We start from the raw sequence: 12,763 nt of genomic DNA, 5'->3' as shown, positions 1-12,763 counted from the left end.
GCAAATTCTCAAAACTGTGCCATTAGGTGTTGGTAGGTGCCCTACTACTAACTTAATTGTTTTAATTTGTTCAATCGGTGCAGTAATTGACAGCGCCGATTAAAAAACAAATAAAATGTCATTTTAAAAAATGGAGGTGTCCTTGGGTGCCTCCAAAAATGGCACCTTTGTCCCATCTAAAGAGGCACCTAAGGGCACCTATGGCCACTGTAGGCATGGTTAATACCGGAAGTGGCCTTAGGCGCTTCTATAGACGCAATTCTTTTGGAACATAGATGCCAGAAATGTAGACCTTTAAACCCTGGCCTACATTTCCGGCACCTACTTTTCACATAGCTGCAATTCTCCAAATGGTGCCATTGCATGATTGACATGTAATTGGCAGCAATTTTGAAGATAGCCACCGATAACCACCGTTTGCAGAATCCGGCCCTTCTTGTCCAGCAACTGATATGGCTCTTTTCATTTCCATATTTGAACTTGTCTTTACTTTCTCAACCTGTAACCAGATGTTTCCATCATCCACCATTCACATATTAAGCACCATGGTTCTATATTTAGCTATAGATGGATCTCCATTTGAAAGACAAAGTATAGAATTTAATTGTCCTCCATTTGTATCACATTAGCTTTCTCCAAATAATAAGCATCAATGCTTAGTATTTTATACAATACAGGCATAAGTGCTGATTACCCTGATTCCACCCATTCTCAGCCCCAGGAATGCCTACACTTATCCACAGCTGACCTAAGGAGTGGAAGTTCCACCTGGGAATTTCAACTGAGGTCCTTCCGCCTAGCAATGCGCAGCACTTACCAAATGAGCCAGAAGGCCTGCCTAGTTAGAAGAAAATTCTGAAGAGTGTTTTTGTTTATGGCTACATGTCAAAAGGGCAACATAACTTCTGGCTATTGGAGTTCAGTATTGGAGTTCCAATATCGAGCACAGTACATGCTTTGTTCCTACTGACCTTAATATTCTTTTTCAGGAGAAACTCCAGCTTATCATTATGGCACCCATTATTCCTCTGCCATGATAGTAGCCTCCTACCTCGTTCGCATGGAGCCATTTACACAAATTTTCTTAAGGTTACAGGTAAGAGCTACCCAGCATTTATTTGGTTTGCACCCACTCTAATGTAATTACGTTATGTCCCATTCACATAGTTTGACTTTTGATACATCTGTCCAAGGAAACTATCCCAAAAGGCTCTGGGGTCAACCAATAATATTTTTGCAAATATGAGATAGGCACTGATGTTAGGTTTATGCCTTGTTATTCTGCCATGAATCACATTTTGCTGTCTTTTACTTATTGTGAAGTCATGAACACTGACCTTGGCTGAGGCTAGAGAGGCCTGCAGTTCTTTGGATGTTATGGAATGTTTTCTGTTCCCACTTCTGTTGGATCTTTCCATCAGAAGTCCTATGAAACTGGAGTGTTTTCCAACTCTGATCACACGAGAGCAGGGCACGCACTTTCATCCCAACATAGATTCCCTAGCCTTCAAAGCTTTCAGGTTGAATGTTTGACATTACCTGCCCTGAACTTATCTGACAGTGTTTCTTGGGTCTTGCTAGCAGTCAAGAAAAATCCCTCTAAGAGAGCATATGGGTGTAAATGGAAGAAGTTTGTCATTCGATATGACATTTGTTCTATACAAAAATTACTCAAATACCTTCTACATTTGTCCACAGGTTTAAAGGCAAACTTTGGAAGGGTAAACTTTAGTGCAATTGGAGCTCATCATTGGGTAGAAGGTACACCCATCTCTATACAGCTGTAATAGTTTGCTTTATGCTGGGTTTGCTACTTATGAAAACTCCCATTAAGACTCCCACAGTGTCATGGGATCTCAATGTTATCCATTTCCAGTTGAGGAAAGCTCCTTTGAGCCATTGAATACTTGCCATTAGAAGAATCATACCTGCAGCATGTAGAGCCTCCATGAGAACAGAACCATCTTGTAAAGCACTGTACATCCCTGCAAACTCAATGACATTTTAGTCTACAATATTAGTACATCCACTGATTATTTTCAATAGAACAGTAAAATTTGCAAAATATACATCTGCCACATTTTTGGTCAATTGCCAAGTATTTATGTTTATCCTCCACCTTTTTCAACGGAAACACATCACTTAAATCTCATAAGAATAACCACACAATAGAAGGGCCTCAGACTTGTCCAAATTGAGTGCCAGATCAGACACTGCTCCATTTCCTGTATCAATTGTAACACTCTCAGCAAAGTTTCAAGTTTATTTAAAATTTGATTGATCGCCTAATTATATATTCAAGTGATGGCCAATTCTAAAAACAGTTTATAACAGTATATACGGAAAAAAAAATTCATATAGCAAATTCATAACTTACAAGACAAACAGGTCCAGTACGCGAAGTGGGATAGAAATACAATAATTGGAGGCAAATGAGACAATCAAGGAAATTTACAAAGGAGAGGTTTTTGGTTTGTTTTTTTGTTTTTGCGATGTCTAGCAGTCAAAAGCATCTTTAAAAAGAAAGCATTTCAACTGACTCTTAAATCTATCAATATTTCTTTCTTCCCTTAAGTAGATTGGCAAGGAATTCCACAATTGGGGGGATACGACTGAAAAAATGTATTATCTTCGTGTATTAATAGTTTTAAGTGATGGAACAATTAGCAAATGTTGGTCATTAGACCGAAGTATTCTAGTGGAGGCGTAGGGAATTAGAATCCTATCAATGAAAGCTGGAGACTTATAGAGCTGAGCCTTAAGTGATAACAAACATATTAGCATTTTGAATTAGCTGTAAATGCCTAATCTCTTTTTGAGCAATACCCTTAAATAATATAAATAATTTTATTTTTATATACTGCCAGGGCCAAAGTGGTTTGAGGCGGTTTACAATAAGAAGAGCTGGACAGTCAGCGAAGAAATAACAATGAAGTTCTTGAATACAATGAATTCTTGGTATAACAATGATGTCATTGAATACATGCATATTTGTGGGGAGGAAGAGAACTAGAGTGAAAGTATAAGTGAGTAGAATACAGGGGAAAGACTTTAAGAGTTCCTGGTTACAAATCGGTTAAACAGGTTGGTTTTAACTAGTTTTCTGAAGTTAAGATAGGATGAGGAGTGCTTGATTAGATTACCTAGCCAGTCGGTCTGTTGATTTGCTTGGAAAGCAAGAGTTCTGTCAAGGAATCTTTTGTACCGCAGTTTTTTGTTATTGGGTGGTTAAATATTTGTATTCTGCGTTTTGGTCTGGTGGAATAGTCCAATTTAAAATGGGCGACCGGGTATAGGGGGGCCAAACCCAGAATGGATTTGAAACAAAGGCAGGCAAATTTGAACAGCACTCTTGCTTCTAGGGGCAGCCAGTGGAGTTTTTGGTAGTAGGGGGTTATGCGGTCCCATTTTTTTATATTAAAGATCAGTCGCACTGCTGAATTTTGTATGATTCGGAGTCTTTGAATGGTTTTCTTGAGAGACCCCAGATAAATGATATTACAATAGTCGAGTAAGCTTAAAATTGAGGCTTGCACCAGTAGTCAGAATGAGGCTGCGTCGAAGAACTTAAATTGAACGAATTTGCCGTAATCTTAAAAAATGTTGATATAACTATGCTGTTGATATGATCGTGATAAGACAGTCTTTGATCAAATATGACGCCTAAAATTTTGATAGAAGTAACTGCCTGAAGAGTTTCTGGGCTGTGTTACTACTAAGAGCACGTTATCATTAAATGCCAGGTACCTCACCTCTTCCTCCCCAACTCACAATCCCTTGATACCTTCATCTGCCCTCAAACTAATAAGTAAAGGTTCTAAGGAAAGTATAAATAAAAGTAAGGAAAGGGGATATCCCTGACAAGTTTCCCTCCTTAGAGGGAAGAACTCAGAAGTAAAACCATTTACCCATACCGCTAAAGTGGGGTTTGTATATAATTTTTTAACCATATCCAAAAAGGGCCCTGAAGTCCATATTTAACTAAGAACTGAAATAAGAATTCCTAATGTACACAATTGAATGTTTTTTGTCATCTAAGCTAACCAACAGAGCTGGAATCTCGAATGTGGCTATGTGGCCCATAGCTGCAAGACCTACCACACTGCTTGCCAATTCTGGACAAAGCCCACCTGGTTCAGATATATCTGGCAACAAGTTAGCCACTGTACATAATTGTCAGTATCTTTGTGATAAGCTCAAAATTAATGAGTAATATCAGCCTATGAACACTGTTGTTAAAACAGTTGTTCTTTCGACCCTTAAATGCTGCATATCAGAAACTGTAGGGATGGGGCGTGGCTTGGACACGCATGAGGAAGGTCGGCTAACAGGAGAGCTCCGTATAAAAAGTCCTTGAAAGAGCTAAAAGTCGCAAAAAAACTGAAGATTTTAGATTTATTTTATGATAAATAAAGAAAAAAAAAGCGATGGCGTCAGGAAAACAAAACAAAAATGATTTTGCGGTCTCGGGTAGCAGCAAGAGAGCGAAGCCAGAACAAGAGATGGGATTAAAAATGGGAGGTCTGGAGGTAATGAAAGAATTGAAAGAAATCAAAGAAATGCTTTCAATTCTCACTAAAAAAGTTACCGACTTAACGGATGATGTTTAAACATTAAATAAGAAGATGGATCTAATAGAGATAAAATCCAATAACTTAGAAGAAAGAATGTTAACAGTGGAAGAGGAAATATATAACAACAAAATTGATAAAAAAAAATTGAAATACTTACTAAAAAGCTGGAGGATTGCTCGAATCGTGAAAGAAGGAGCAATGTGCGTTTGATTGGTCTGCCGGAAGAAGCAGAAAAAGGAAATCCGGTTGTCTTCATCGAAAACTTATTACCAAAATTACTTCCGCTAAAAACTAAATTTCCCATAGAGGTAGAAAGGGCACATAGAGTGCCAACAAAAAGATCAGAAAAGTCCGAGGCCACTGATCTTTAAGTTGTTGCGACACCAACAGGTTATAGAAATATTTCAACTGGCAAAGCAAAATAAGGGATTAAAATATCAAGATGCCTATATTCATTTTGTTCTGGATTTTGCAAAAAGCACTGCGATTAAAAGAAAGAAGTTGTTGGATTTAAGACCACAATTACGAGAGTTGGGAGCAAAGTTTGGTTTAGTATACCCAGCAAATATGAAAGTAACTATTGCTAATAAAACTTTAACTTTTGATAATTCAGAAGAGCTGCAAAAATTTATACAAAATCAAGAACTGCCAATGTCACCTTAGTTTTTTCTCTTTATTACAAAATTGGTTTTCCTAATTAGTATTTTTTGGGTTATTGTAGGGAAAAAAAACTAAATAATAATAATATTTTTTCTGTATTAACGATATGGAATGTTTTTAAATCTGTTCAAAAATTCACTTCAACGATCTTTCTGTTAGAGTTTTGAGGAGGATACACATTCTATATTGGAATTATTAAGATAAATTAACACCTAAGCTTAAAGGTTGTCAGAAGATAAGAAATATAGGAAGATAAACAAGAAAGAATATAAAAGTTGACAGATAATAAGTAAGAAGTTATATATAGGAAGGATATATAGATTCAGTATTTAACTTCAGAATATGGATAAGTAAAAATACCAATTGATAGTATTGCTGAAAGGAAATGTAATCGAGGGGTTCTGAAAAATAGTGTGCAGTGTGTTTTTTGGGCCAGAGCTTCTTTCCTGTGGAGGAGATTGCAGGAGTGTATGATGTTATGTATGTATGAATGTTCTACTTCCTAGAAGTTGATGGAAGGGAGAATTAAAATATTAAAAACTTTCAATGCTCGGGGGGCGCTAGTGAGCTCTAGCACATATGGCAGCCTAGGGAAAGAGCTCCTGAGGAAAATAAGCTACAACTCGAAAATCATCGTGCTTTTCCTTCAAATTTGTTTATTATTTTTATCAAATTTTGATCGTTATTATGGCTACATCGAAGCCGGGCAAACGCAAAAGTGTGGAGCCGGTTTCTCCTAATAAAAATAATCCTGGCAAACCTGAAGACGAGCAGGCCTCCATTTTGGAAGAGCTTCGAGGCATTAAAGATCTGCTAACTGACACCAATCGGGATATTGCCGAGATGAAAACCGATATCGCAAATCTAAACGGTGAATTCGCTAAAGCACTTACCAGAATTGAAGTTCTGGAAAACAAAGCTTCAGCCACAGATGAATCTCTTAAACTCTTGCGCCGCCAGGCCTCACGCACTGCACATCTTGAACGTGCGTTGGAGGACGCGAACAACAGGGCGAGACGCAACGGATTTCGTCTCCTTGGCCTTACGGAAGGCCGTGAATCGTGCGACCTGAGCGAATTTCTAGGTGCTCTCCTGCCGCAAATACTGAAGCTGCCTGAATCAACTAAGCTGGATTTTGACAACGTATTCCGGGTACCGCATCAACGCAGCCACCCCACCCGCTACCCGCGCCCGATTGTGGCCTCTATGGTCCGCCATGCTCAGACCATGCTGATAATGCAGCATGCCAAGCTACATGGCCCAATCGTGTTTGAAGGCAGTAAGTTGCTTTTTGTTCCGGATCTATCACCAGAAACAGCAAAACGAAGAAAACAACTTTTAGCATACAGACCTGCATTGAAAGATCTGGGAGCCAAGTTTGGTATCCTGTTTCCGGCGCGCATGAGAGTCACTCTAAAGAACAAAACAACAGATTTTGCCAATCCAACAGAGTTGGCAGAATTCATTGAATCTGAGAAGCCATCTGCTATTGATAAAACCTGATCTTGCTGTTGTGTGGTGTTTTGATACTCCATGCTATCTGTTCTATTCACATGTTCTTTTGTACCTCATGTCTCACTGCCTTTATACTGTGTTGTTACATGACAGGAATATTTGTTATACTCTGGCTTGTCTAACATATCACCTTGATGATTTTTACTATCACTGTGTGTTTTTTTTCCTCTGTGGATCTCTTGTTCTGGGCTGTTAGTGCAGACCATTACCCCCATAGGGCATTGTTAGCTGTTGCTAACATGATGTTCATTACAGTCTGTATTTTTCTTGCTCTCATTCACAAACAGATTGTTGTTGCTGCACTGTATGCTTCAATCATTGTAATAGGGATCATTATTTCATGCTTTGATATGCCTAATCTTTATCCTCTTGCATCATGTCTATAACATGTCTTTCTCTTAATGTCAAGGGGCTCAACAATCCGGTGAAAAAGACCAAAATATTACGTTATGTTGAAAAATTTACACCTGATGTCATTCTACTACAGGAAACTCACTTGACCTCGTTGGAATCCTCCAAACTCACACTGAAGTGGTGCTATCCTGTTTTATACTCGGCTGCAGTCAACAAAAAGGGTGGAGTAGCTACCTTTATTCGCCGAAGACCAGATTTTGCCATCTTATCTCACGCTGCTGATATGGAAGGCAGGAGGCTCAGAGTTCATCTTAAACTCAATGGAGATTTTATTTCCATATTCAACATCTATGCACCTAATGTAGACTGCCCTGCTTTCTTTGATGCTTTGGCTACTGAGATCACATCGGTTGGAGATTCCCGTGTTATCATAGGCGGCGACTTCAATTTAATACTGAATCCGCTTATAGACCGAAAATCTACTGTGCCCTACCGGAAATCTAGATCGTGGTTCAAACTTCAAGACCTACAGACTCAGTTTAAGTTGGGAGATCCCTGGAGGACCTTGCATCAGTCAGACACGGACTACACTTTTTTCTCTGCACCTCATGCATCTTATTCTAGAATAGATTTCTTTTTGATCAGCTATGTTCTAATGTCGAAAGTCACTACAGCGACGATAGGTGAGATAGCTGTATTGGACCATGCACCCATACTCCTTACTCTCCAAGATCTGGGCACTCCCATCAACAAAGGCGCATGGAGATTCAATTCTAATCTGGTGACCGACGACACTTTTTTGCTTGAAATTCGGAGTCACATCTCAAATTTCTTTGAATTAAATAATCCGGAGGATACCTCTTGGGTAACTACCTGGGACTGTTTCAAAGCCTTCATACGAGGTATGATCATTTCCTACACGGCACGTCGGAAAAAACTTCTCACTGATCAAGAATCTACTTTACAAAAGAAACTGAAACAGGCGGAAAACTATCACATGCTTCATTTACGGGATGCAGACTCCTTGTCATCTCTTAGGAAATTACGTTTTGAGTATAATTTACTACTCAGTTCGGCTGCGGCCAAGGAGGTATTCATGAAGACGGCTCATTACTATTCAACGGTTAATAAATGTGGACATCAACTTGCTGAGTATGTGAAGGTCAGATCGGAACGGACCACGATTCCAGCTATTAAAGATGATCTGGGCAATCTCTGGACTAATACTGATGACATCTGCTCCCAGTTCAGGAAATTTTATACTGATCTATACACTTCTAATGTGCCTGACCCTCTCTTGTTTGAGCCTTTTCTAGCTAATTTACCACATTCTACTATTACATCTAAGGACAATGACATGTTATCGGCACCTGTGCATGAATCACAGATAAGAGAAGCCTTACTTTCAATGGCTACAAAGAAAGCTCCTGGACCTGATGGTCTCACAGTTGAGTTTTACCTCGCATTTCAAGATCTGTTGATTCCGACTTTATTGAAATTTTTCGATTACCTCATTGCTACTGGAGATATCAGAGGAACATTCACTGAAGCCACAATAATAGTTCTACTGAAGCCAGAAAAGGATCCTTTGGATGTAAGGAGCTATAGACCTCTATCACTGATTAATTTAGACACGAAGATTTTTGCTAAAGTCTTGGCAATGCGGTTGCAAGCGGTACTACCCACAGTGATACACACTGATCAATGTGGCTTCATGTCTGGTCGACTCTCCTCGGATAATACCAGACTCTTCTCTCACATTATCAATCAAGTTCAGCACTCTACGGACCCATTGGTGGCTATGGCTTTAGATGCGGAAAAAGCCTTTGACCGTGCGGAATGGTCCTTTTTATTCCACGTGCTGCGTTGGTTTGGATTCCATATGGATTTTATAAAAATGGTTCGGATTCTCTATGCCAATCCTTCAACCAACCTAAGGATCAATAACTCTTTATCGAGGGCTTTCCGTCCGTCTCGAGGGACCAGACAAGGCTGCCCTCTTTCACCTTTATTGTTTAACTTAATTTTGGAACCACTGCTTATTGCTATCAGATCAAACGCACACATCATGGGTTATCAATACGGGACCTTTCAGGTGAAACTTTCTGCGTACGCAGATGATATCTTGCTGTATTCAGAGCCTGAATCTCTCAGCAACATTTTTAATACCATTGAGTCATATGCTAGGGTTTCTGGATACAAGCTTAATATTTCAAAAACAGAACTCATGCCTCTTAACAGTGCTGTGTGTCATGACTCCCTGAAACATCATGGGGTTAAACTAACGTCTCAAAAACTGAAATACCTGGGATTGTTTTTTGGCCCAACTCTAGAGGATACAAGTAGCCTTAATGAGGATCTGTTGCTTCACACCGCCAAAACATTGACTGAGCGTTGGTCTCCACTTAAATTGTCCTGGTGGGGCAGACTGGACACCATCAAAATGATTTTGACCCCTAAGATAAATTATATTCTCTCGATGATTCCGTTTTTATTCTCATCGGGTGTTTATACCCGACTGGAATCAATATTGGTCAAATTTCTTTGGAATCAAAAAACACCTCGCATCGCTCTAAAAAAACTGAAAATGTCCAAGGAATGTGGAGGTGTGAATTTTCCAAGTTATTACGAATACCACTTAGCATTCCTGTCCAGACAAGGCTCTAAATGGATAGTGGAGTGTCCAATACTGCGTCCTCCTGCATGGCTTCTTTTCGAAAGAGCCTTTCTTTCTGAATATCATCTGCGCCTCTTACCCTTTACAAATCCTTCTGCTAAAATCAAGCACAATGTCATCATCTCTTCCACCAGGAAAGCGATACAGATCTTGGATGAATCAGCTGACATTAGATGGAACTCGACGACCCACTCATCTATATGGAACAATCCACATATAATGATTCAGGGCCAATACATTGAATGGCAATCATGGATCAAACTGGGCGTATGGCATGTTCATCAACTAATGGAAGACTCCAAACCACTGTCATTCACTACCTTGCAAGCAAAACACAATATACCCGCGAATCATTTCTTCCGCTGGTTGCAACTACATCACTGTATCTCTTCTAGCCACTTACTTAAAACTCTGACACATGTTGCTCCTACACTGTGTCTTTGGTGTTCAACATACAGCGGTGAAAAGAAGGAGGCCTCTGCATGGTACCGTATTCTACGGAATCATAAATTCTCATCTTGTAGGTCACTACATGACGTCTGGAGTCATGATATTAATGTTGTATTCACACCCATTACTTGGGAACATATATGGTTAACTGCTAGAAAGTCTCTCAAATCCTCATCAATAGCACAAATGATGTTTTTCATCCTACATAGGGCGTATTGGACCCCACATAGACTGTCAAAAATTGACAGTAAACACTCGAATAAATGCTGGTCCTGTTCCATTAATGTGGGCACCCTTGATCACATGCTATATCACTGCCCAAATGTCAGGTCTTACTGGTCGCAAGTGTGGTCAATTATATGTGATATTTTACCTATTTCATCTGCACTTTCTTTTCCAATTGTTATATTTGGTTCAGCTGTGTTATCAGATGATCTTGATATCCACCAATCCAGGTTATTGTCCTGTCTGCTACAATTGGCGATTAAACCTGTTCTAGCTAACTGGAAAGACTCTTCCACCTTGGACTCTAATATCTGGTGGAATACAGTATGTTTATTTGTCAAATTTGAAAAAGTTGCCGCTGAAAAATCGAACTCTATACCTACTTTTAACAAAATTTGGGGCCCTCTTCTGACTGAGATATGATTACCGTACTTTTGGGCATCTATACTTTCCCTTTTGCAACATATATCTACTTGATTTGTCAATATGTTTGTGATCAAGCATCTTATTTGTGATACAGTTCTGTAATGTTAGCTTTTCTTTCTTTTTTTTTCTCATTATTCATGCTATATATGGTTCTTTTTTTAACTGTATTTTGCTTGAAATAATAAAAGAAATTGAACTTAAAAAAAAAAAACTTTCAATGCTCATTGAAACTCCAACTCCCAGACGTCTATGCGAGAGGAAATACATGTAAAGAACATTTCACAATACCGGAAGGACTACGAATGTAGGAATACAAGGGAAAAAATATAATAAATATTTCCAAAAAAGATCAGACATTACAGTAGATAAAGAAGAATGAGAAAGATTAGAAGAATAAATAGTCAACTAGAAGAATAACGACGTTGGAACTGATACTTACTTGGCTTTTATAAACTTACGAAAAGGAAAAGATAATACACTGGATAAAGAAAAATGAAGAGGATGTGAAGAATAAATAGTTATCTGGAAGAATAACGAAGTTGGAACTCATACTTGTTAGACTTTCATAAACTTCCAAAAAGGGAAGAAATTTGCCATTATTAAAAATTTAAGAACGCGATGAGGAAGTAAGGTGTATGAATGGTGTATGCTTCTCCAAGTTTCTTCCGCCTTTAGAGGGAAGGAGCTCTGGCTTAAGGAGATTCATCGTATACCTATCCCTATATCTCTGAGTCATTGTTGGTATACCGAGAATATTTACAATAGAGAACAGGATTTTATTGGGATTGAGCTAATGGTATGAGAATTACATCTTACTCTCCATAAGTTTTACTATGAATATAATGAGATATATTAGCTCATAGATTTAATATATGATTTAAATTAACTTGGAGAGCAGAAATGGGATTTAGAAAGGTGTACCGTATTTTCGCGGATATAACGCGCACCCGTGTAAAACGCGCACACGGGTATAGCGCACAGAAATCACGATGATATGTACAAAAACTTTTGTATACCGCGCTCACGGGTATACCGCGCATGATGCCCGACGCTCCTTTCGCCCGCCCTGACTTTCCGTGTGCTGTCCCGACTCTCCGTTCACCCCCCCTGACTTCCGTGCACTGCCCTGACTTTCCGTGCGCTGTCCCGACTCTCCGTTCACCCCCCCTGACTTTCCGTGCACTGTCCCCCCTTGAAGTCCTGTCCCCCCTTGAAGGTCTGTCCCCATCCTGAAAGCCTGATGCCCCCCCCCCGACGTCCGATACATCCCCCCCCCGGCAGGACCACTCGCACCCCCACCCCGAAGGACCGCCAACTCCCCAACAATATCGGGCCAGGAGGGAGCCCAAACCCTCCTGGCCACGGCGACCCCCTAACCCCACCCTGCACTACATTACGGGCAGGAGGGATCCCAGGCCCTCCTGCCCTCGACGCAAACCCCCTCCCCCCAACGACCGCCCCCCCCCAAGAACCTCCGCCTGTCCCCCAGCCAACCCGCGACCCCCCTGGCCGACCCCCACGACACCCCCACCTGCCTTCCCCGTACCTTTGTGTAGTTGGGCCAGAAGGGAGCCCAAACCCTCCTGGCCACGGCGACCCCCTAACCCCACCCCGCACTACATTACGGGCAGGAGGGATCCCAGGCCCTCCTGCCCTCGACGCAAACCCCCTCCCCCCCCAACGACCGCCCCCCCCCAAGAACCTCCGACCGCCCCCCCCAGCCGACCCGCGACCCCCCCTGGCCGACCCCCCCACCCCCCTTCCCCGTACCTTTGGTAGTTGGCCGGACAGACGGGAGCCAAACCCGCCTGTCCGGCAGGCAGCCAACAAAGGAATGAGGCCGGATTGGCCCATCCGTCCTAAAGCTCCGCCTACTGGTGGG

At 40.8% G+C, this 12,763-nt stretch overlaps 1 protein-coding gene across 5 annotated transcripts in view; it reads left to right on the top strand.

Annotated features, from left to right (window-relative positions):
• Positions 1-12,763, top strand: part of WDFY3 (WD repeat and FYVE domain containing 3) — a 642,313-nt gene that overhangs the window by 549,107 nt on the left and 80,443 nt on the right. For all 5 annotated transcript variants that reach the window (XM_033914678.1, XM_033914667.1, XM_033914648.1 and 2 more), the window contains one exon: positions 990-1,096. In XM_033914678.1, the coding sequence (XP_033770569.1) occupies positions 990-1,096 (107 nt within the window). The remainder of the gene's footprint in view (positions 1-989; positions 1,097-12,763) is intronic.

This window comes from Geotrypetes seraphini, chromosome 1, assembly GCF_902459505.1.
Source record: "Geotrypetes seraphini chromosome 1, aGeoSer1.1, whole genome shotgun sequence".
Classification (NCBI taxonomy): domain Eukaryota; kingdom Metazoa; phylum Chordata; class Amphibia; order Gymnophiona; family Dermophiidae; genus Geotrypetes; species Geotrypetes seraphini.
Note: the sequence above shows the minus strand (reverse complement) of the source record. Positions and strands in the feature narration are given on the sequence as shown.